The following is a 21,149-nucleotide window of genomic DNA, read 5'->3' on the forward strand; positions in this document are numbered from 1 at the left end:
TAGTTTTACTAAATCTTAATGCTGCATTTGACACTATAGATCATGATCTTCCCTAGATCGCTTACAAAATTATATTGGCATTCAGGAACACGCATTTATCTGGTTTAAATCCTACTTGTCTGATCGTTACCATTTTGCAGATTTAAATGGAGAACTATCCAGTTTAATACAAGTAAATTATGGAGTGCCACAAGGTTCCGTTCTAGGACCCCTGCTTTTGGCGATACACATGCTTACCTTTGGAAATATTATTAGAAGGCATTGGATTAGCTTCCACTGCTATGCTGATAATACCAGCTATATATCTCACTTAAACCAGACAATACACCTCAATTCGGATAACTGTGTGTTAATGAATTAAAAGATTGGATGACTTATTACTTTCTATTATTAAATTCTGATAAAACAGGGATTTTGCTCATTGGCCCAAAAACCAGTACACAGAAGCTCCAGCATTTCCACCTGCATTTAAAAGCATGTACTGTAAATACTGGTTCAACAGTCAAGGACCTGGGAGTTATTTTAGACAGCAACTTGTCTTTTAAAATTCAGATCAACCATGTTACAAAAACAGCCTTCTTCCGCCTTATAAATATTGCTAAGCTAAGAAACATGTTATCTATATCTGATGCAGAGAAGCTCGTCCATGCGTTCATGACCTCCAGACTGGACTATTGTAATGCATTACTAGGTGGATGTCCTGCTTCATTAATAAACAAGCTACAGTTAGTCCAGAAGGCAGCAGCCAGAGTTCTCACAAGGTGGAGAAAATATCACGATATAACCCCAATCTTATCGTCCCTACACTGGCTACCTGTTAAGTTTCAAATCGACTACAAACTACTGCTTCTTATTTACAAAACACTAAATGGTTTATCTCCCATGTATCTATCCAGTCTTCTAATATGCTACAATCAGTCACGCTCCCTGAGATCTCAAAACTTTGGACATCTAGTAGTTCCTAGAATAGCAAAGTCCACTAAAGGTGGTAGAGCATTCTTACATTTAACTCATAAACTTCCTGAGTGTTTGTGTCTCAGACACACTCTTCCAGTTTAAGTGCAGATTAAAGACGTCCTACACATAACACACATCACATCATATACTTGTGCTCCAGTACACCTTATCAAATGCTCATTATCAACTTGTGCTTGTTAATATCATGAACAGCAGCTAGGCTAATTCCTCTCCACTGCTTCTCTATCTCTACTCATCTCGAGGCATCCTGAGGTTGTGCCAGCTCCATTTACGTCCCACCTCATGAAGATTGTGGACCTTTAAAGAAGTAGATGCCGACCCCGCAAACATCCCGAACCATCTAGAGACGTACCAGCGCCATTTGGATTTCACTTCATGTACAGTTTGGATATTGGACCTCTTTGAGTGATTAAAGGCTCTGGCATGGAGAAGCTGATGTTGGATCTATGATGACCGCAAATGTTGAGCTATTTTATAAGTTGCTCAGTAGCTCTTGGTTCCATAACCTAGAATGACTGTAAAAAGGACATTGTGAAAAGCGATATGTAAATAAACCTGACTTGACTAACTCTTTTTCTTTTCCACCTCTAGAGTTAGCCTTAAGATACCTTCCCCCTTTTTTTCTTTCCTAATCCATGGACTTTTCCTGTCCTCTGTCTTCTAAACCCAGGAAGACATCATGTCCTGCTGCTTGGCTGTTGGAGGCTTTACTCAGCATTCGGAGATAATTAAGAACAGCAGAGAGAAAGTGGAAGAAATCACATCGTCGATCACAAAAATGCAGTTCACTCTAGGTGTGTATTTGACATGTAGGAATTTCAGGAAAACCAGAATTTCATACAGGAGTTTAATAGAATTTGGAATGTGAAGATACACTTGAGACTTGTGTATTTACAGGAGATATGCTGCTGTGATTCAACTGTAACTGACTGTGCAGACACATATAGTAGTTACATTATAATCATTAGTGTGTAAATACACAGTGGTCAGAAAAACTATATAAAATTTCATACCTTCCTGACAGTAACTCTTTTTCCTCTCTACCTCTAGAGTCCCCCTTCTCTTTTTCCATGGACCTTCTCTGTGCTCTCTCTCTTCTAAACCCAGGAAGGCATCATTCCCTGCTGCTTAGCTGTTGAAGGTGTTTCACTCAGCAATTGGAAAGATTTAGAAGAGAGACAGTGGAAGAAATCACGTTTGACGCTGATCTGATCCGAATTTTCCCGTCCGAATTCTCCAATGAAGTGACTTTTGCCTTGTACGATCAAAAGCTGAAGTGATTGCACAAGATCCGCATGATCTGCATGGTCTTCACTACACCAAAAACCTTTGCTTTCTAACTATTTTCTCTCCCACCAAGGAGATTTAGTTCTAATGAACCAGCATCAGAATTTATTTGTTGATGAAGACTTCAGAGCACTTTAAAAAAAAGTGTCCGCCAAATTTCCAATTATAAATGATGGTGTTGGTGATCTGGACTGGATGCTGTTCTCCATCAGAATCCAGTCCAGATCACCAACACCGTCATTTATGATTCATATTTTTGAAAGGTTCTGTTTTTTTTTTCCACGGCTTATTGAGTTTTAAAAAACTGTTTGCAAAGTGTTATATACAGTATGCACTCTTTCTATATGAACGCTGTGGAGCGCCAGCATTTTTTACATCCATCGGTTCTGTAACACAACATGTTCAACTGTGTTTTATATGGTGAAGAATTGAATATACAGCATCCTCCCCCTCCTTTATTCATTTAGCTGATGCTTTTGCCTGGCTCACCTTGAAGATGCTTTACAATTGTCCTTTTTGGCAAATGACTGCTATTAGAGACCGAAGACGGCTTATTAATGCATTAGAGAGCATTAGACACGGCGCAAAACAGATTATCAGAGATAGATGTTATCAGGGTTACCCCGGCTTTTACGGCTGAATTAGGAGCTCTTTCGGTGTCACTTCGAGACCAGCAATCCATCAAGCTCTGGCAGTGCACTGATTGAGTCGTTGGCCCACGTGTCCTGAGACGAACCCAATACCCCACGTCTCTGTTTCTGTGTCTGTCTCTGTTTTCTTATACAGCTCATAACGCTGTGCAGTGCCACTAGTTTACAGCTTCAAATCGAATCTCCTTATTCACTTTGAATAAAGGCAGAAAATTGCATTTTTTGATTGAGAGGCGCCTGTAGATAATGTGCCAAACATGGTGTTTTTTTTTCTTTGAGAGAGAGAAGAGTGCTGCATTAAAAGCTCTTAAATCTCCCCTTAACCCATTAGCTTTACAACACGGTGTGTGCTGGGGATGAGCGCCACTCGTGCTGCCTCCAAGACCATTTGGTAAAATCAATGGCTCTCAATTATTCAAAAGCCAAGCACCCGTTTACTCTCTCTCTCTCTCTCTCTCTCTCTCTCTCTCTCTCTCTCTCTCTCTCTCTCTCTCTCTCTCTCTCTCTCTCTCATAGCCATTTCACAAGGACACATCGACACTCTGGCTCACTCCCACTAACCTACAGCATTCTCATCATCTCTGAACGAAAGTAGGAGGTGAGGTGAAATCTCTGTATCTCAACATCACTTTTTTCTAATACGGGGGAAAAAGTCATTCAGAGCACTCTTATTTTGTTATGCATAAAATATGAGCAGGGTTTTGAAATCTTGGTCTTCTGGAACTCTGAAAGACTAATGACCACAAAATTGCATGCATAATATAAGAACTAATGCTTCAGCATGAGTGGGCAGCGGGAGCAGCTCGTTTCTTATCTACATGTTCATACCTGCCTCGTAATGTAACACTGGTTTTGGTGCACCTCGTTCACAAGAGTTAACTATTCGCAAAAATCGATTTTTAAAACATTTGATAAGGTTTTTTTTATTTTTTTTTTATTGTGTAATATTGAAAATCATTGTTCATGTAGAACTAATTATTTATTAATTTTTTTTTACAAAACGTAAAATAAACTACAATTATAATAATAATAATAATAATAATAATAATAACGACAATTATTATTATTATTGTCGTTATTATTTATTATGTTATTGTGATTAAAATGTATATTTGTTTATTATTTTGAATATTTGTAATATTTGTTTATTTACTGTATTATTTTCTGACCTTGTTTTTTTTTAAATAAAGCATTATTATTATTATTATTATAATTTTTATTATTATTGTTATTTTAAATATGTTTATATTATTTTACAATTATTATTCTTTTTTTATTTGTTTAATATTTCATTATTTTTATTCTTTATTTCTAAATATTTATTTAAAAAAAAATTTTTATTGATTTATTTATTTATGTTTTACAAATGCAATTGGTTCAAAGGATGAAACTACAACAACAACAAAAAATAAAAAAAATCTAGCATCAACCTTAGAAACCATGCCAAACAGATGACTGGTGAATAACGTGTTCACTGAACGAATCCCACATGCAGAGACATCGTCCCGAGGCGGTTTGGAGCGGACTGTGCTTCTAAAAAGCCCTGAGTAAGCAGTTAGTAAACTTTTGTTAGCAGGCTTGACTGGAGAAGGCGTTTTCCAGTACGACGGCATTCCACACATTCCGGTTTTACATGGACACAAATCCCTGCCTGCATCACTGGCTCAGGCACATTCAACCCCTGCTCCTCACTGCTCTATGGAAACCAGCACAATAGGCATTGTGTCCTAACAGGGAAAGTAACAGAGCTGTATGAACTGGTTAACAGGATTGAATCATTGTATCACATCATAAAGCATTGATTTTACACGGTTCGAAATGGGCCTGCATTACTTGACCTAGATTAGATGTGGACAACGATGATCACAGGGCATTACAAGATTTAGTTAGAGGATTAGCTCATTATCATGTTCTCCTAAAAGAAAATATCACACAATCTGTGGAAAATTGTGGGTAAAAATTCATTAGAAAATTCTGATATTTTTGATATAGATACTTCATTTTATGCATTGGTGTAGCAATCAGACATAACTTTATGTGCCCCTGATCAGGGCATAACATTATGACCACCTGCCTAATATTGTGCTGGTCCCCCTTTTGCTGGCAAAACAGTCCTGACCAGTCAAGCATCAACAGTATTCATTTCTTCAGCAGTTTGAGCTACAGGAGCTCGTCTGTAGGATGACGCTGTCGCCGGTTTACCACTGTTTCTTCCTTGGATCACTTTTGATAGATACTGACCACTGCAGACCAGGAACATCTCACAAGAGCTGCAGTTTTGGAAAAGCTCTGACCCAGACGTCTAGACATCACTATTTGGCCCTCATCAAGTCCTTACACATGCCCATTTTTCCCGCTTTTAACACGTCAACTTTAAGGACAAAATGTTCACTTGCTGCCTAATAAATCCTACACACTAACAGTTGCCATGATCTATTTATATTTTGTTCTTCATCTATCTATCTATCTATCTATCTATCTATCTATCTATCTATCTATCTATCTATCTATCTATCTATCTATCTATCTATCTATCTATCTATCTATCTATCTATCTATCTATCTATCTATCTATGATTGTGACGATGATGATGATTGTGATGATGATTGTGATGATGATGATTGTGATGATGATTGTGATGATGATGATGATTGTGATGATGATGATGATTGTGATGATGATTGTGATGATGATTGTTATGATGATGATGATGATGATGATGATTGTGATGATGATGATTGTGATGATGATGATGATGATGATTGTGATGATGATGATGATTGTTATGATGATGATTGTGATGATGATTATTAGTAGTCACACAAGTGAGATATGTTTATTTGTGTGGACTCTTGAAATAATAGCTGATTAAATTCGCTACAGGATTAAATGAAAAGTAAATACATTAGACTGTAGGTGTGTAACTGTAGGTGTGTAACTGTAGGTGTGTAACTGTTGGTGTGTAACTGTAGGTGTGTATCTGTTGGTGAGTAACTGTTGGTGTGTAACTGTAGGTGTGTAACGGTTGGTGTGTAACTGTTGGTGTGTATCTGTTGGTGTGTAACTGTTGGTGTGTAACTGTAGGTGTGTAACTGTTGGTGTGTATCTGTTGGTGTGTAACTGTAGGTGTGTAACTGTTGGTGTGTATCTGTTGGTGTGTAACTGTAGGTGTGTAACTGTTGGTGTGTAACTGTTGGTGTGTAACTGCATTTGTGTAACGGTTGGTGTGTAACTGTTGGTGTGTATCTGTTGGTGTGTAACTGTAGGTGTGTAACTGTAGGTGTGTAACTGTTGGTGTGTAACTGTAGGTGTGTAACTGTTGGTGTGTAACTGTATGTGTGTAACTGCATTTGTGTAACGGTTGGTGTGTAACTGTTGGTGTGTATCTGTTGGTGTGTAACTGTAGGTGTGTAACTGTAGGTGTGTAACTGTTGGTGTGTAACTGTAGGTGTGTAACTGTTGGTGTGTAACTGTATGTGTGTAACTGCATTTGTGTAACGGTTGGTGTGTAACTGTTGGTGTGTATCTGTTGGTGTGTAACTGTTGGTGTGTAACTGTATGTGTGTAACTGTTGGTGTGTAACTGTTGGTGTGTAACTGTATGTGTGTAACTGCATTTGTGTAACGGTTGGTGTGTAACTGTTGGTGTGTATCTGTTGGTGTGTAACTGTTGGTGTGTAACTGTAGGTGTGTAACTGTTGGTGTGTAACTGTAGGTGTGTAACTGTTGGTGTGTAACTGTTGGTGTGTAACTGTATGTGTGTAACTGCATTTGTGTAACGGTTGGTGTGTAACTGTTGGTGTGTATCTGTTGGTGTGTAACTGTTGGTGTGTAACTGTAGGTGTGTAACTGTAGGTGTGTAACTGTTGGTGTGTAACTGTAGGTGTGTAACTGTTGGTGTGTAACGGTTGGTGTGTAACTGTAGGTGTGTAACTGTTGGTGTGTAACTGTTGGTGTGTAACTGTTGGTGTGTAACTGTAGGTGTGTAACTGTTGGAGAGAAATGAAATTCTCAAAACTACTTCTTCAACCTTCACATCATTATTTTGTGCTCATTATAATATTTCTTGTTGCTTTGATCAAATTGCGAATGCTTTTGTAGTACATTAATTTAACCGATTGTGTACAAGCATCTGTGGATTTTCTTACATTATCAGTTGTTTATGTTCATGTTGATGGAAATATATTACACCCAGAACATCTCAGCATCAGTTCATTGTATACGTCATTGAATGCAAAATGGTTAAACCAGTTCCCATCATCTGTCATCTAAAACTTCTATTATATTTTTTTTGTAAATGTGACTTGAATTGATGAATTGTGCAGATGAATCTTGAATGAAAAGGCGAGTGAACGGCATTAAACCAACCAATAATCAACCAGTCAACGGTGAGTCAAAGGATGAACAAATAAGAAACAAACGCACACTTGTACAGTACAATAAAAGTGTGAATCCTGTTTGGTCTCTTGCATTCAATATAAATTAAATATCCAATAAATCAAATAAATAAATTTGTGCTGCTGAAATTAAAAGCTGCGGGACAGAAGGAAGTCAAATTGTGTGCATTTTTAATTATTACAATCCAAACTGTAGTTTATAGACTTTTTATTCTGAAGGCAATGAGATGTTCTTTTACACAAATACTTACTTTTGAGAGATGAACTGAGGATTTTGAGAAAAGTACAGGCTTTTTTAAATTTTTTTATTTTTTTAAGCAAGAAATACACTGTTTGGTGCTGTTGGTACACATTGTTTTGAGAGATGCACTTACTAATTTGGATGATTCGAGAAATGCTTTTAAAGCAAGTGAGGAAAAAAAAAACTGTAATATAAGGGATGTCCACCCAACTGCATTCTGGGAAATGTAGTCTAAAATCCTGAGAGTAGTAGTCTATAAATTGTATAAAGCACAGGACAGAAGTTGAATAAATGTGTTAGAATGAAAAGGATTTATTTTGTTTGTTAAAAAATGCGCAGGATTTTGTAAATACGGATATCAGGAATAAGTGGAGAGAGAAAGTAAATGTCTGGAGAAGGGTGTAAAGGGCGGCACCTGTCGACTTCATTTACCATAATCCTTTGCGCCTTGGGCCCCCCCCCCCCTCTCTCTCTTCTCCCGGTCCTCCTCCACGGGAGGGCAGAAGGAGGGAGGTTCAGTTTTGAGGGGAGAAGGAAAAAAAAAGTATCGACGTTCACAAGCGTCAATCAACCGAGCGAAACTGGAGGGAAGGTGGCCGAAACCGGAGCATTCAGTCGGGGAAAAGAGCGCCGTGGAGCCCGAGAAGCTCCACCATGTGCCGGGAGAGTGAGCTGGAAAAGCGTTGGAGATATTCGGCTCTAGTTTAAGAGCGCGTTTTGCGTCGAGGAAACTCGGGAGTGTGTCAAGAAAGAAGAGGAGGAGGAGGAGGAGAAGAAGAGAAGAAAAGAGAGCAAAACACCGGAGATATTTTTTTCCTTTTCTTTTTCAAGTGTATGTGAACTTCAGCTCCAGGATTATCTGAGGTTTGGATGCGTTTTGGCTGGGCACGAGCTCCAAAAAGAAAACAAGGGAAGAAGGGAATGATAAGAGCAGGAGTTTTTGGAGAAAAAGACGAGTAAGGAGGAGGAGGAGAAGGAGAAGGAGAAGAAGTGCACGAGCCGTGGAGCCGCTGGCGCGTGCGTCTGTTACAAGTCAGTGCTACATTGTAATTGTTCTCGGCGCTCGCGCTTCCGACTCGAGTTTATTTATGTATTTATTTTGTATAACAATCATATTTATTGTTATTTTTGGTTGTTGTTGTTGTTGTTTTTTTTTTTTAGACAGATCAAAGGAGCGACCTAAAAGACGGGGGGAAAATGAGCGGAGGGGATGTGGTGTGCTCGGGCTGGCTCAGAAAGTCTCCGCCGGAAAAAAAGTTGCGCCGTTATGTAAGTAGGAAGAAAAAAAAAAAGGAAAAGAAATCTCAGTTCTATTCAAATGTGCGTGTTATTTTTATTTTTTTTTCCCCTTTCCTTTTTTTTTTTTTGCGTGTGCACACACATGAATACGCACACGCGTACGCACGCACGGGCGCGCGCCCGCATGCACGAACGCATATACATATACACACACACACGTACATGCATGCATGCATGCAGCTGCTTTCTAATAATATTGATAACAAATAAACCCATTTTAATCTGTCTTGGCATGCAATGACTTTTAAAAAAAACCTATCCCAGGCTGGGTTGTTTACAGACTTGTTTACTTGTCAACAACAACTGAAGGAGGATTGTTGTCCTATTTCGGGATGATTCTGTCTTCCTGTTTTTCTTCTCCCCAAACACATAATAACACTTGTGTTTTAGAGTTTTGGTGGACACTATATATATATTTCCCTCTGTTCCTACATCACCTCATGTGGGTGAACTACTAAAAAGATTTGATCCGGATTTTAGTCTTGAAGCAATTTTTTATTCATGTAGGATTTGGGACGAATTCTTATGAGCCTCTAAAGCAGACTAAAGGTTTTGACTTATTTCATGTATCCGAGCATGCTGATGCTCACATCCTCAGATCTGGAATCAGCAGGTTTTTCTTTATTTATTTTGGATTGCAATAAAACTCAATAGTGTGATTATGGCAAAAAGAAATGCATGTGAATCAGCAACAATATTAAAAGCTTATTACAAAGTCTGGTGTTAAAAAGGCACATTTTGTTCTTCCTGATTGTAACCACGACACATCTCTCACACGCGATTCCTTAATACAACAGAAGAATCAGCAAAAATGATCCGGTGTCAGCAGTGTTCCTGCGTGGATAAAATCCCAGTATTATTGAAAGCAGTGGTTGAGCTCTTCCCTTAGTTCAAGAGTTGATTAGTTCGATTCATCTGGCACATGTAGTCATCTCTCTCCCTTTCTTTATATATATATATATATACACACACACACACACACACACACACACATACATACATTTCTTTAACCTGTAATGAAATCAATCCTCGCTCACTTTGCTGTTAAAGTGATAATCCAATCCGGGCTGATGGTCAAGCTCAAGCTTTCTTACCGGATTTCTTTCATCTCGTCTGCACGTTATCTGCTCAGTTCTTCTGATCTGTTGTTTTTGCTCTGATATGGTCAATAAAGCAGTGTTGAGGTGCTAGTTTCTACTTGTTAAATATTTATAATGATAGTAATTATAATGCGTGTATCTTCGGGCAAGTTAGTTCGGAAGAACCATAATATCAGTATGGATTCTGATGAAAGCTCGCATCATGATTAAAAACGCATCAGGATGAATTTATTTTGACCTTATCGCTAGTTGGAATGTTGAGTTTGGATTGTCGTGATACAGACTTTTTGTGAGGTGCGGAAGAATTGCTTTCTTTGCTAAATTATTACGCGCATTGATATAAATGTGGTGAGAATTAAATGTTAGGAATATGTGCGTTTCGTGTGTGTGTGTGTGTGTGTGTGTATATAGGGGAGGTTTTGACTCTACTTTTGATGGTTGAAGGGGAATTGTACATGTATTGTACTGTAGTGTAAACTCAACAAAAATTGTGAATTACTTGTCATAAATATTTTATTTACTACTTCAAATGAACTATTAGTAATAATGATTTTCAAACATTACGTCATTTATTCATAGAAACTTTGAAACGTTATTCCGAAGCTGCGGCTATTTACCAATATAAGCACAATATAAGCAATTTATATATATATATATATATATATATATATATATATATATATATATATATATATATATATAATCTTTGATTTTGATCAATGTGCTTAGACTTTTTGGTGATTATAGTAGGCATTGTTTTTGATCCCAAATTCATAAATGAGCTCTTTAGACCCAATTGCATTTTCTTTTTCAGTGTTTAATAGATTAATAAAGATATTATAGTCGACAGCTACTTTTAAAATGCAACAGTCCCAAACTGTTTTTCCCCCAAAGTCCAGAATCAGAATCTATTTATAACTCTGAACATGTTAATCTATACTCATCCTGTTTACATGCGCTCGCGATTACATCAGAGGTGGTGCTTGCAGTTTGTTTGTTTGTTTGTTTGGACCAGTTTGCATGACCCATGCCAGCCCAGAGCTCAGCCTGGAAGTTTTCCCCGACACTGCACATTTACCCTGATGCCTGTATTCGGAATTAACCCTTGTGATTACAGCGCTGTAATATTCTCGATTCTGATTGGTCAGAAGGTGTTGCTATAGGTTTACATTGCATGACTGGTTTCTCATCGTCAACGGATTTACAAACTGTAAATGTTTCTGTCAGGAGATTGTTTATTTCAGTGCTTTGTAACAGTCCAAGAAAAACCTGAAAGTCTTCAGGATGGAGGAGTTTTCAGTTTCATTTCAGAGTAAGCGATAGCAGGAACTACTTCGCTTCAGAGGCATTCCATATCAAACTATACGCTTATGGAGCAAAAGTTTTTGGAGTATGCGCAATTATGAGGGGCGAGGATATTGTCGTGTATCTGTATACTGGGGGAAAAAAGAGCAGAAAATGTAATTACGAGAAATTCCTTTGTAGTAGGAGTTTAAAGGCAGATTCTGTCTGCAACATTTAAAGTACATGGCTATACATTAGGATTGGAAGTGACAGTCGTTATACTGCAGCAGTTAAGGAAAAAAAGATGAACAGATTTGCACAGTTTTATATATTTATAGTCTCGTTTTTGGAGCAGTGTATTTTGTGAACTGCACAAAAAATAAGGTTTATCAATAGATTTTTACCGAAACTATGCAGAACGTAGCAAGACTTTTTTTCATCTATCCCCAAAATGTATGTTTCAGGTCTTTTTCCTTGGGGAAAATGACTACTGTGGATCCATCTTTTCAACCGGTTTGCGGTTTTGTAATAGATCCTGACTGTAACACATGAACGTTCCCATAACCGATGAACCTATTTTTCTTTCCTTCAAACCAACAGCTTCCTCCTCTAGACAGAAATATAATCTGCAGGCCTGACATGAGAGTGTTTTAGTGTGGGCACCGAGCCCAAATTCCCAGCCCTACTGCTTCATGCTGTGCCGAGCAGAGCGGTGCAGAGCTCAGCAGAGCTTTGAGCCGCGAGGGTCAAAAGTCTGCTGTGTTCCCGGCTGTTTGGCGGCGAATCAAGAGCGCGGCTGTTCAGCTGACTTTCTGTGTGCTGTTCAATAGCAGCGCTCAGCGTTCAGCGCAGGGCTCAAAGTGCCTGCTCACTTACTTCAATATGGACTCCCTCTCGCACACAAACAGACGACATGCAGCCATGGCAACTCTCTGCTTTCTGTCGGTGAAACGTGTCGAAGGCCACTACTTTTACAGCTCGTTTGTCCAATTATGACGTCCTCTAAATCTCACGCCACCTCTTAGAGATTCGAAGATAATGTACACACGCTAAGGGATTTCTTCCTTCTCCCGTCTCATTCATTTTTTTCCATCCATCTTTCTTTTTTTTTTTCAACTTCCTGTATTTCATTCGTTCATTCCCATAGTACTTGCAGTTCTGTAAACACGGGGAGAGGCAGTGAAATCTGACATGCAGGTGTGTGTGTGTGTGTGTGTGTGTGTGTGTGTGTGTGTGTGTGTGTGTGTGTGTGTGTGTGTGTGTGAGAGACCAGAAATGATCAGACGCTCTGAGACTTCAGCGCAGTGGCGATTTACACTTTTGTTTAGTCCAAGTCCAGGTGTTAACCCTGTGATATCTGGATGTACGGATTCCTACAAAATGTTTTTCATACATAAAAATGTATATTAATATTTATATCGCTGAAATGCTGATCAGCTTCATTTCAGACATTAATAATGATCCCTTTTACGACTGTTCTTCTATCTATCACTTGTTCTCAGAGATAGACGATTGAGTAGTTCCGAACTCCTGGGACTAGCAAGTTTAGAGTCCAGAGTTTATGGAGTATTTCTTTCCCAAACTTTCAACACAAAATTGGAGGCACACAATTGTATAGGATGTGGTAGAATTCAATTTTCCCTTTACTCGAACCAGAAGATCCAAACCTGCTCCAGCCTGACAGTTCCCCTGTGCACAAAGCCAGCTTCATGAAGATATGCTTCACACGGGTTGGAGTGGAAGATCTCCTGCTACAGAGTTCTGAACTCAACCCTATTGAACACAGAATGAATTGGAACACTGACTGGCCTCCTCACCTCACCTACATCAGTACCTGACCACAAACCTCCAGAAGCACATTCCAAAAACTAGTGGAACCAGTAATTGGGGACTAAATGTGGAATGGGCTGTCCGAAAACCACAAGGCAATCTTATGGTCTGGTCTGGTGCCCACAAATGTTTGTCAATATAGTGCACTTTTATTTATTTATTTATTTATTTATTTATTTATTTATTTATTTATTTATTTATTTATTTAAATTTAATGCTCACAGCTTAGAGGACCAGTCCAAGCTAACAAATAGGAAGTCGAGGGGTGTTTGTTTGTTTGTTTGTGTGTTTGTTTGTTTTTCCTTGTTAGAGGTTTGGAATTTACAAGTTGTGAGCTGATATTGAAAACCGCATTTAGCGTGGACTTGGACGCAGAATTTTAAAAAGGCACTTGCCGGATCTTAAAGTCTGTTAAAGAGGATGATGAATTTGTGCGTTTCTCTTCGTTTGCAGTTCGTTTGTCATTAAAACTGATCTACGATTCAGAACATTACAATAAGGAAGTGTTTTAACATGCTTGCTGGACCAGCGGATTAATTTTTGGTTGGTTCCCCCCCTTATACTGATTATCATCAACAGTAAACAGAAGATAGAGGAGATTTAAGCTCCACCTGATCTTCTCCTTCTCTTCACATGATCTTCTGTCTCTTCACCTGATCTTCTCCTTCTCTTCACCTGATCTTCTCCTTCTCTTCACCTGATCTTCTCCTTCTCTTCACCTGATCTTCTCCTTCTCTTCACCTGATCTTCTCCTTATCTCCACCTGATCATCTCCTTCTCTTCACCTGATCTTCTTCTTCTCTTCACCTGATCTTCTTCTTCTCTTCACCTGATCTTCTTCTTCTCTTCACCTGATCTTCTTCTTCTCTTCACCTGATCTTCTTCTTCTCTCCACCTGAGCTTCTCCTTTTCTCCACCTGAGCTTCTCCTTTTCTCCACCTGAGCTTCTCCTTTTCTCCACCTGAGCTTCTCCTTTTCTCCACCTGAGCTTCTCCCTCTTTTCACCTGATCTTCTCCCTCTTTTCACCTGATCTTTTCACCTGATCTTCTCCCTCTTTTCACCTGATCTTCTCCCTCTTTTCACCTGATCTTCTCTTTCTCTCCACCTTAACCTCTTCTTCTCCTCACCTGATCTTATATTTCTCTCCACCTGATCTTCTCTTTTTTTTTTTTTTTTTAACCTGATCTTCCACCTGAAACTCTGTAAAGCTGCTTTGAGACGATGTCTGTTGTGAAAAACCCTATAGAAATAAACTTGACTTGTTTTAAACAGAGATGATCCAGTAAACAGAGCAGGAGTCTTTCTGGCATGAAGATGCAATATGGCTGGTTCTTCACTAGAACACTCTGTACATTCTCTTCAGACCGCATGTATGTCATATGTCGCCGCCCCAGTGGCTGAGCGAGTTCTCTCGGGTGTCTTTGATGCAAAGGACCTTGACAAAAAGCTCTACTGTTCGGCTTTCCCACGATGCACCAGGGAAAGGGGAGATGGTCGTGGTGGTGAGAGAATGGAAGGAAACTTTTGCATGTGTGTGTAAACTTACAACAGAGTGCAGCTGTAGGCTTCTTAATAGAAAATCCCTTTTCCCCTCTTAATGGGTCTGAGCGAGCTACTGGCTGCTCTTAACCACTTACACCCTCCAGCGCTCACAATGCCATTACTCACGTTCTGCAGCATGCTCAGCTGCCGCCTTTCCCACTCCACTCGCACTCGTCCTTCCCGGGATGGCTTCGAATTTTTCCTCATTATAGTATGTGTGTTTACTTCAGTCGGATTTAATTAAATGCAGATTCACGTATGCATTATTGCTCAGTATAAAGTTTTTGGGTTAAACGTTGAGACGTACGTGGTCACATTCGTTTCTTCTTCGTATCGCTTTCGTTTCCTTTTTGGTCACTTTAATACTGTTTTTCAACTCTCTCTCTCTCTCTCTCTCTCTCTCTCTCTCTCTCTCTCTCTCTCTCTCTCTCTCTCTCTCTCTCTCTCTCTCTCTCTCTCTCCATTTCAGTAAATTGTGTTGTGTCTGAAATGATGAGCGATCCTCTCCAAATGGATTCTCCTCTTAATAAATTATTAACTCCGTCTAACAAATAAAGGCGTACGAGCCTCAAGTACTCATGCACAAAATTTACCGCATTCGAGGTGTAGAGTCTCCGTGCCGACGCTCCTTTATCATTTCTTTGTAGATGTTTCTCTTTGTGAAATTTTCTTTCTGTCTACATTTCTGTGTGTAGATGTATTATTAAAACCTCTCACTTTGCAATTAGTCTTTATATGTAATGATTTTTTTTTTTTTATATTTGTCTCTTTATTTGTGGAACTCTGAAGAACGCTTGTAAAAACCACACACAGATTTTGAAATGCGATTTCACTTCCTCGATTTGTCTTAAACACTCGTGATGACTTATTTTTTTTCCCCATTAACACGCAAGAATAAAACCGTCCGAGGTTAAGAAGAATTAATTTGGCATGACATCAACTTATTCTGTTTCCGAAAAATCTTTGACTTGAACGTAGACACTTATTTATCTACTGTATGGTTTATTTATATACATTGAGATCATGAGCTTCATGAGATCCAGACAAGTCACAATGTTCAGTCTGAAGATTTCTTCACACGTGTTCTCATCAGGGTTTATTGAGGGTTTTGTGTTATAATTTTTGAGAATCAGGTGGTTTGTTGTGTTTAATGGAATTTTGATTTGTGAGGCAATTGAGCAGGTAAAACCTTTAATCTGTAGCTGAACCCCAAAAAAAACAAACAGTTCATTATCATTCTTTTCTTTACGTGTCGAGTGTGTGTGTGTGTGTGTGTGTGTGTGTGTGGTGTGTGTGTGTGTGTGTTTGTGTGTTTTTGGAAATTGTTTGTGCTCTCGGAAAAAAGTTTGCATGTGGTGGGCCAATGTTAGAACTCTGAGATTAATCAAAGTGGATATCTCTCTCTCTCTCTCTCTCTCTCTCTCTCTCTCTCTCTCTCTCTCTCTCTCTCTCGTGTCCTCATCCTTGACCGGTTCTATTAACCTCCACTCCTCTGTGGTGATGTTTCACTAGATGCTGAAGTGTGCTTCAGACAAAAGGGTGTTTGTGATATCAGGTACTGATGTAGGTGAGGTGAGGAGGCACCAGACTGGGGTGCAGTCAGCGTTCACATGCAACCCAAAGTTATATATAGTGTTGTATTTAGACAATTAGCATGTCTGCTGTCTCCTTGTCTCACGTTGTTCTTTCGCCCTAAATGTTGCACATGTTCACGTTGTGGTGTTAGTTTAGAGTTCTGTGTTGTTCCATGTTCCTTTTGATAATTTATGTTGTTTGAGCCTTGGTCCTGGGGAAACATTGTTTTGTCTCACTGTGTACTGCAGTGTGTATATAGTTAATCTCGGAATGACAATAATGCCTACTTGACTAAAATAGGGTTGCGGTCAGAGCTCTATAGCAGGCCATTTAAGATCTTCCACTCCAACCCATGAAAAGGATATCGTCCTGGAGCTAGCTTTGTGCACAAAGGCATAGTCATGCTGGAACAGCTGTATTCTTCTAGTTCAAGTGCAGGGAAAATGTTATGCTTCCACATCCAATAACATCTGACACAATCGTGTGCCTCAATATATGGCAGGAAAAGTCAGGTGTCCGCAATACCTTTTCTCATATAGTGTAGATCTGCATGGTATTGTCCTGTGTGCTCAGGCTGCTCTGATTCTGGAAAGAGAGAAAAAAAAAAAAAAAACACGGATATTATATTAGAAATACTTTGTTGTTTACACGAAGCTAAGCTTCTTTACACACCCAGCAGATTTAGCCCCCATTTCCACCTGCCCAGGGCACTTTTACTGAGCGTTTATCTAAACTGGGAAGGTAAACTCAATCACGATAAACTGTGCTATTACCACATTGCTGACTCAGTCAGTCATGGCCTGCAGAAAAAAAAGTGCCCATGGTGGTGCTGCTGGCATTTCTTTGGAGGCGTCATGTAAATACCTTAGCCACTGTGTGTGTGTGTGTGTGTGTGTGTGTGTGTGTGTGTGTGTGTCCTAGAAGTCTTGTAGAGTTTTATACGAGCGTTAGATTGCCGTCGGTTAGACGTTTGCTGTTGCGGGTGATTTGGCTTTATTGGTTCAGCAGGCTGTGCGTTTGGATAGTGTTTGTGAGGGAACGGGTCTCTGAGGCCATAACTCACATAAAACACACTGCTCTCTGGAGGGCCTCCAAATAGAGCGTCTGTTCTCTTCCTGCCCCTCTCCCTCACTCGCACACACATGCATACGTTACTGATTTGCCCTCCATATTTGTTTGCTATAAAGTTCCAGAGTAGTTGCTTAAGTAGATTATTTACTCGAGAGCTCAGAATTAAAGCTTAGGGGCTTTGTGTCTTTAACATAAAAGAGGTTTTAAATAAATAAGTAATTAACTCGGGCAGTAAATAAAATCCACGGATGTGTGCATTTTATTTTTATTTTTAACACCCATGACTTCTTAGGTCCACATTATCATGTGACTACAGCATCGTGTCTGATGTTCCTCAAACTAAGAAATTGCTTACGTGCATGTCTAATTATAACCGTACATCACTGAAAATCAGGGATGTGCACTTCTAACTTGTGTGTGTTACTAATATTTATGATGTCCCATGAAAGGTTTCATGAAACTTGGTTTATCTTGGTGCTGAGTTTCCTGTTAAAGATCTTTAAATACACTTTATAGACAAAAGTTAGTAAAGTACCAAGCATAAGTTTGTGCTTTTTTTTTTTTTTTTTTTTTTTTTTTTTTTTTTAACATCCCATTCCTCATTTAGTCTCGGTTTGCTGTTATATTAACCTCCACTGTTCTTGGAAGATGTTCCACTAGAGTTTGGAGTGTGCTTGAAGCAGGAGCGGATCTAGAAAATTATTTATGGGGTGGTGTGAGAATTACGAGGAGCAAGAATCCTTGCATGGTTCTTATAGATTTAAGAAATGATTATTTTATATATATATATATATATACACACATACATACACACACACACACGTTTTACGTTCTATGACCCGTCGCGAGTAACAAAAAATGTTATTTCGAACTTTCAAGCCACTTGCACGATTTTTCATCAGTTACTCTTAGTCCGGTTTTAAATAAAAATTATCAAGGTTCCACTGTATTTGTTAATTAATTTATAATTTTTTTTAAAATGTCATCAGATTGAAGCACCGCTGCTGTATATCGGTCCAGGAAACGGATTACATTTATACATTGGGATACCAGTGCTTTTTCTCAGGGTGGCAGTTGTATGGAGGCCTGAGGTGCAGTTCCAATTCAATCCAAAGGTGGTGTTTTAATAGGGTTGAGTTCAGAGCGCTATAGCTGGCCACTCAAAAGCTTCCACTTCAACCCATGTCAATCATATGTTCCTGGAGCACATCCAAAGACATCCTATAGTTGTCTGTTTCCATCTTAATGGTAATTGTTTGGAGAAGAACAACAAATTGGTAGAAATGTGAGGTGCCCAAAAGCTTTTGTCCATATAGTTCAATAGAGAGTGGGCAGATGGCTGACCTGTAGTATACTGACCAGAGCGGTATCAGCTAACATGGTTGTTAAAATGACGGCAAGGTTCCGTTAACCCGTCTTGAGAAAAAAAGGACTGGAGCACCTGCTGCTTAGTGCTTAGTGCTCTGTGCTCGCTGAACTGAAGTGCTCTTTTGTGTAGTCATTAGGCTTGAAGACATTGGACGATTGTATGGAGGAAACTGCCAATCAGACTTTGCATCTCTGATGCAGATTGCCTTGTATTATCCATGCTGCCAAATTGATCAATCTATGAACGTCTTTAGTGTCTTAAATCAAGATTTTTATTTTATTTATTTATTTTTTAAATAATTTTCTTATAAACATTTTAGATAAAAATACAGTGGTGTGAAAAAGTGTTCTGATTTCTGCCTTTTTTTTTGCATGTTTGTCACACTTAAATGTTTCAGATCATCAAACTAATTTAAATATGAGTAAAAGATAACACAACATGCAGTTTTTAAATGTATTTTTTGTTTTGGATCATTGTCCTGCTGCAGAACCCAAGTTCACTTCAGCTTGAGGTCACGAACGGATGGCCGGACATTCTCCGTCAGGATTTTTTTGGCAACCAGCACAATTCATGGTTCCATATATCACAGCAAGTCTTCCAGGTCCTGAAGCAGCAAAACAGCCCCAGACCATCACACTACCACCACCATATTTTACTGTTGGTATGATGATCTTTTTTTGAAATGCGGTGTTACTTTTACGCCAGACGTAACGGGACACACTTCTTCCAAAAAGTTCAACTTTTGTCTGGTCAGTCCACAGAGTATTTTTCCCAAAAGTCTTGGGGATCATAAAGATGTTTTCTGGCAAAACTGAGACGTTTATGTTCTTTTTGCTCAGCAGCGCTTTTGGTCTTGGAACTTGGAAGCCTGCAGTTCTTTGGATGTTGTTGTGGGGTCACTTTTTCACACAGGGACATGCAGTTTTTGGATTTTGTTTTCCCTCAATAATAAAAACCTTCATTTAAAAACTGCATGTGTTCACTTGTGTTATCTTTTACTAATATTTAAATTAGTTTGATGATCTAAAACATTAAAGTGTGACAAACATGCAAAATAAACAAGAAATCACACTTTTTCACACCACTGTATATGGACAAAAGCATTAGGATGCCTAACTTTTCAAGCCATAGATGGTTCTTCCCCAAACTGTTACCACAACGTAAAAGGCACACAATCGTATCAGAGGTCATTGGATGCAGACATTTTCCCAATATTTGAACTAGGACCTGAAAAGGTCCCCGTGGACAAGCCAGCTCCATTAAGATTTTCTTTACATGGGTTCGAAATGGAAGATCTTGAGTGGCCTGCTATAGAGTTAAACCCTATTTAACAGCTTTGGAAGGAATTGGAACCCTGACTGCACCCCAGGCCTCCTCGCCTCACCTCCATCAGTACCTGACGTTACTAACAGCCTTTTGGCAGGAAGGAGCACAGATCTCCACAAGCACACTCCAAAATCTAGTGGAGCATCTTCCCAGGAGAGTGGAAGTTATTATAACAGCAAATGGGAATTAAATGTGTAATGGGATGTTCAAAAAGCACATGCATATTATGTCCAGGCATCCACAAACTTTTGTACATGTAGTAGAATTTTAATAAACTTCTTTTATTTCTGACATCTGTTGTTCTGGTTCCTCGTTTTCACACAGCGGTTTTGCAGTCTTGTATTGTTTTGATTATTAATCCTGAAACACGTCCAGATCTTTCAGATCGCCATCTGGTCTTTAACGTGGCAAGACGCACGTGGCACTTACAACACATAGACTGACGTGTTATTTCGACCGATCTCCACTAACAATCAACTGCCGGTGTTGTAACCCCTCACCCCCCCCACCTTTCCTCTGTGGTGTGTTCAGCTGATCAGGTTGTCAAGTGAGCATTTTAGCTGCAGTGAAGCACTTGTGAAAGTACATCCAGGAAAAGTCAGTTCCTCCTTGAATACACAGTGCCTGTTTGCACATTGTCATCTGGTTGAAAGGTCTACCTGCAGCAGTTTGTAAACACGTGTGTTCTTTTTATGTGCTGGGACTTTTGCTCAGCCATGCTCGTTCCCAAACCGTGATAAGATAAGGTCAAAAAGAGACGCATGGACTTCGGCAGAAAAGGGATCTCTTCTGTTTTTTTTTTTACTTCGGAATTATGCAACATGGCCGATGTTTTGGGTTGCTTAATCTGTTTAAACCCTTCGCCAATGTTTTCCTTAGAAAAATGAAAGCTGCCTTATATGTAATTATTAATAATAGCCTGTTCTGCCTCAGTGTCACGTCTCAATAGTATTTACCGTCCGTCATTTTTTTCTTTCTTCCCCCCCGAGAAGAAATAACTTTTTTGATCATCTAGTAAGAATTCACACCTCCTTTTCAACGCATTGCCTGATTTAGAGCCCTGTCTATGTGGGTAATTCAGTTTTTCTCATTTTCTACCTTGCAGTCCCACGTGTGTTTTTCCACAGCATTTCCCAGCATACTGGATCAGGCAGGAATGTGAACCTACCAGGGTTGTTTTTTCTCTTTCTCTCTTTCTC

General features: G+C 39.2%; 1 protein-coding gene across 11 annotated transcripts in view; it reads left to right on the forward strand.

Moving 5' to 3' along the window:
- The first annotated feature begins 8,022 nt into the window (after positions 1-8,022).
- The window catches only part of gab1 (GRB2-associated binding protein 1), a 68,126-nt gene continuing 54,999 nt past the window's right edge, over positions 8,023-21,149 (forward strand). For 3 of the 11 annotated variants that reach the window (XR_014533090.1, XM_083538707.1, XM_083538712.1), the window contains exons 1-2: positions 8,023-8,585; positions 8,715-8,822. Coding sequence is in view for 10 of the 11 variants with exons in the window: in XM_083538707.1 (XP_083394833.1) it covers positions 8,751-8,822 (72 nt within the window). In the remaining variant the exon portion in view is untranslated. The remainder of the gene's footprint in view (positions 8,586-8,714; positions 8,823-21,149) is intronic. The other 8 variants (XM_083538709.1, XM_083538687.1, XM_083538684.1 and 5 more) reach the window with 5 other exon arrangements.

The sequence above is a fragment of the Silurus aristotelis genome (genome assembly GCF_946808225.1).
Source record: "Silurus aristotelis genome assembly, chromosome: 4".
NCBI lineage: Eukaryota > Metazoa > Chordata > Actinopteri > Siluriformes > Siluridae > Silurus > Silurus aristotelis.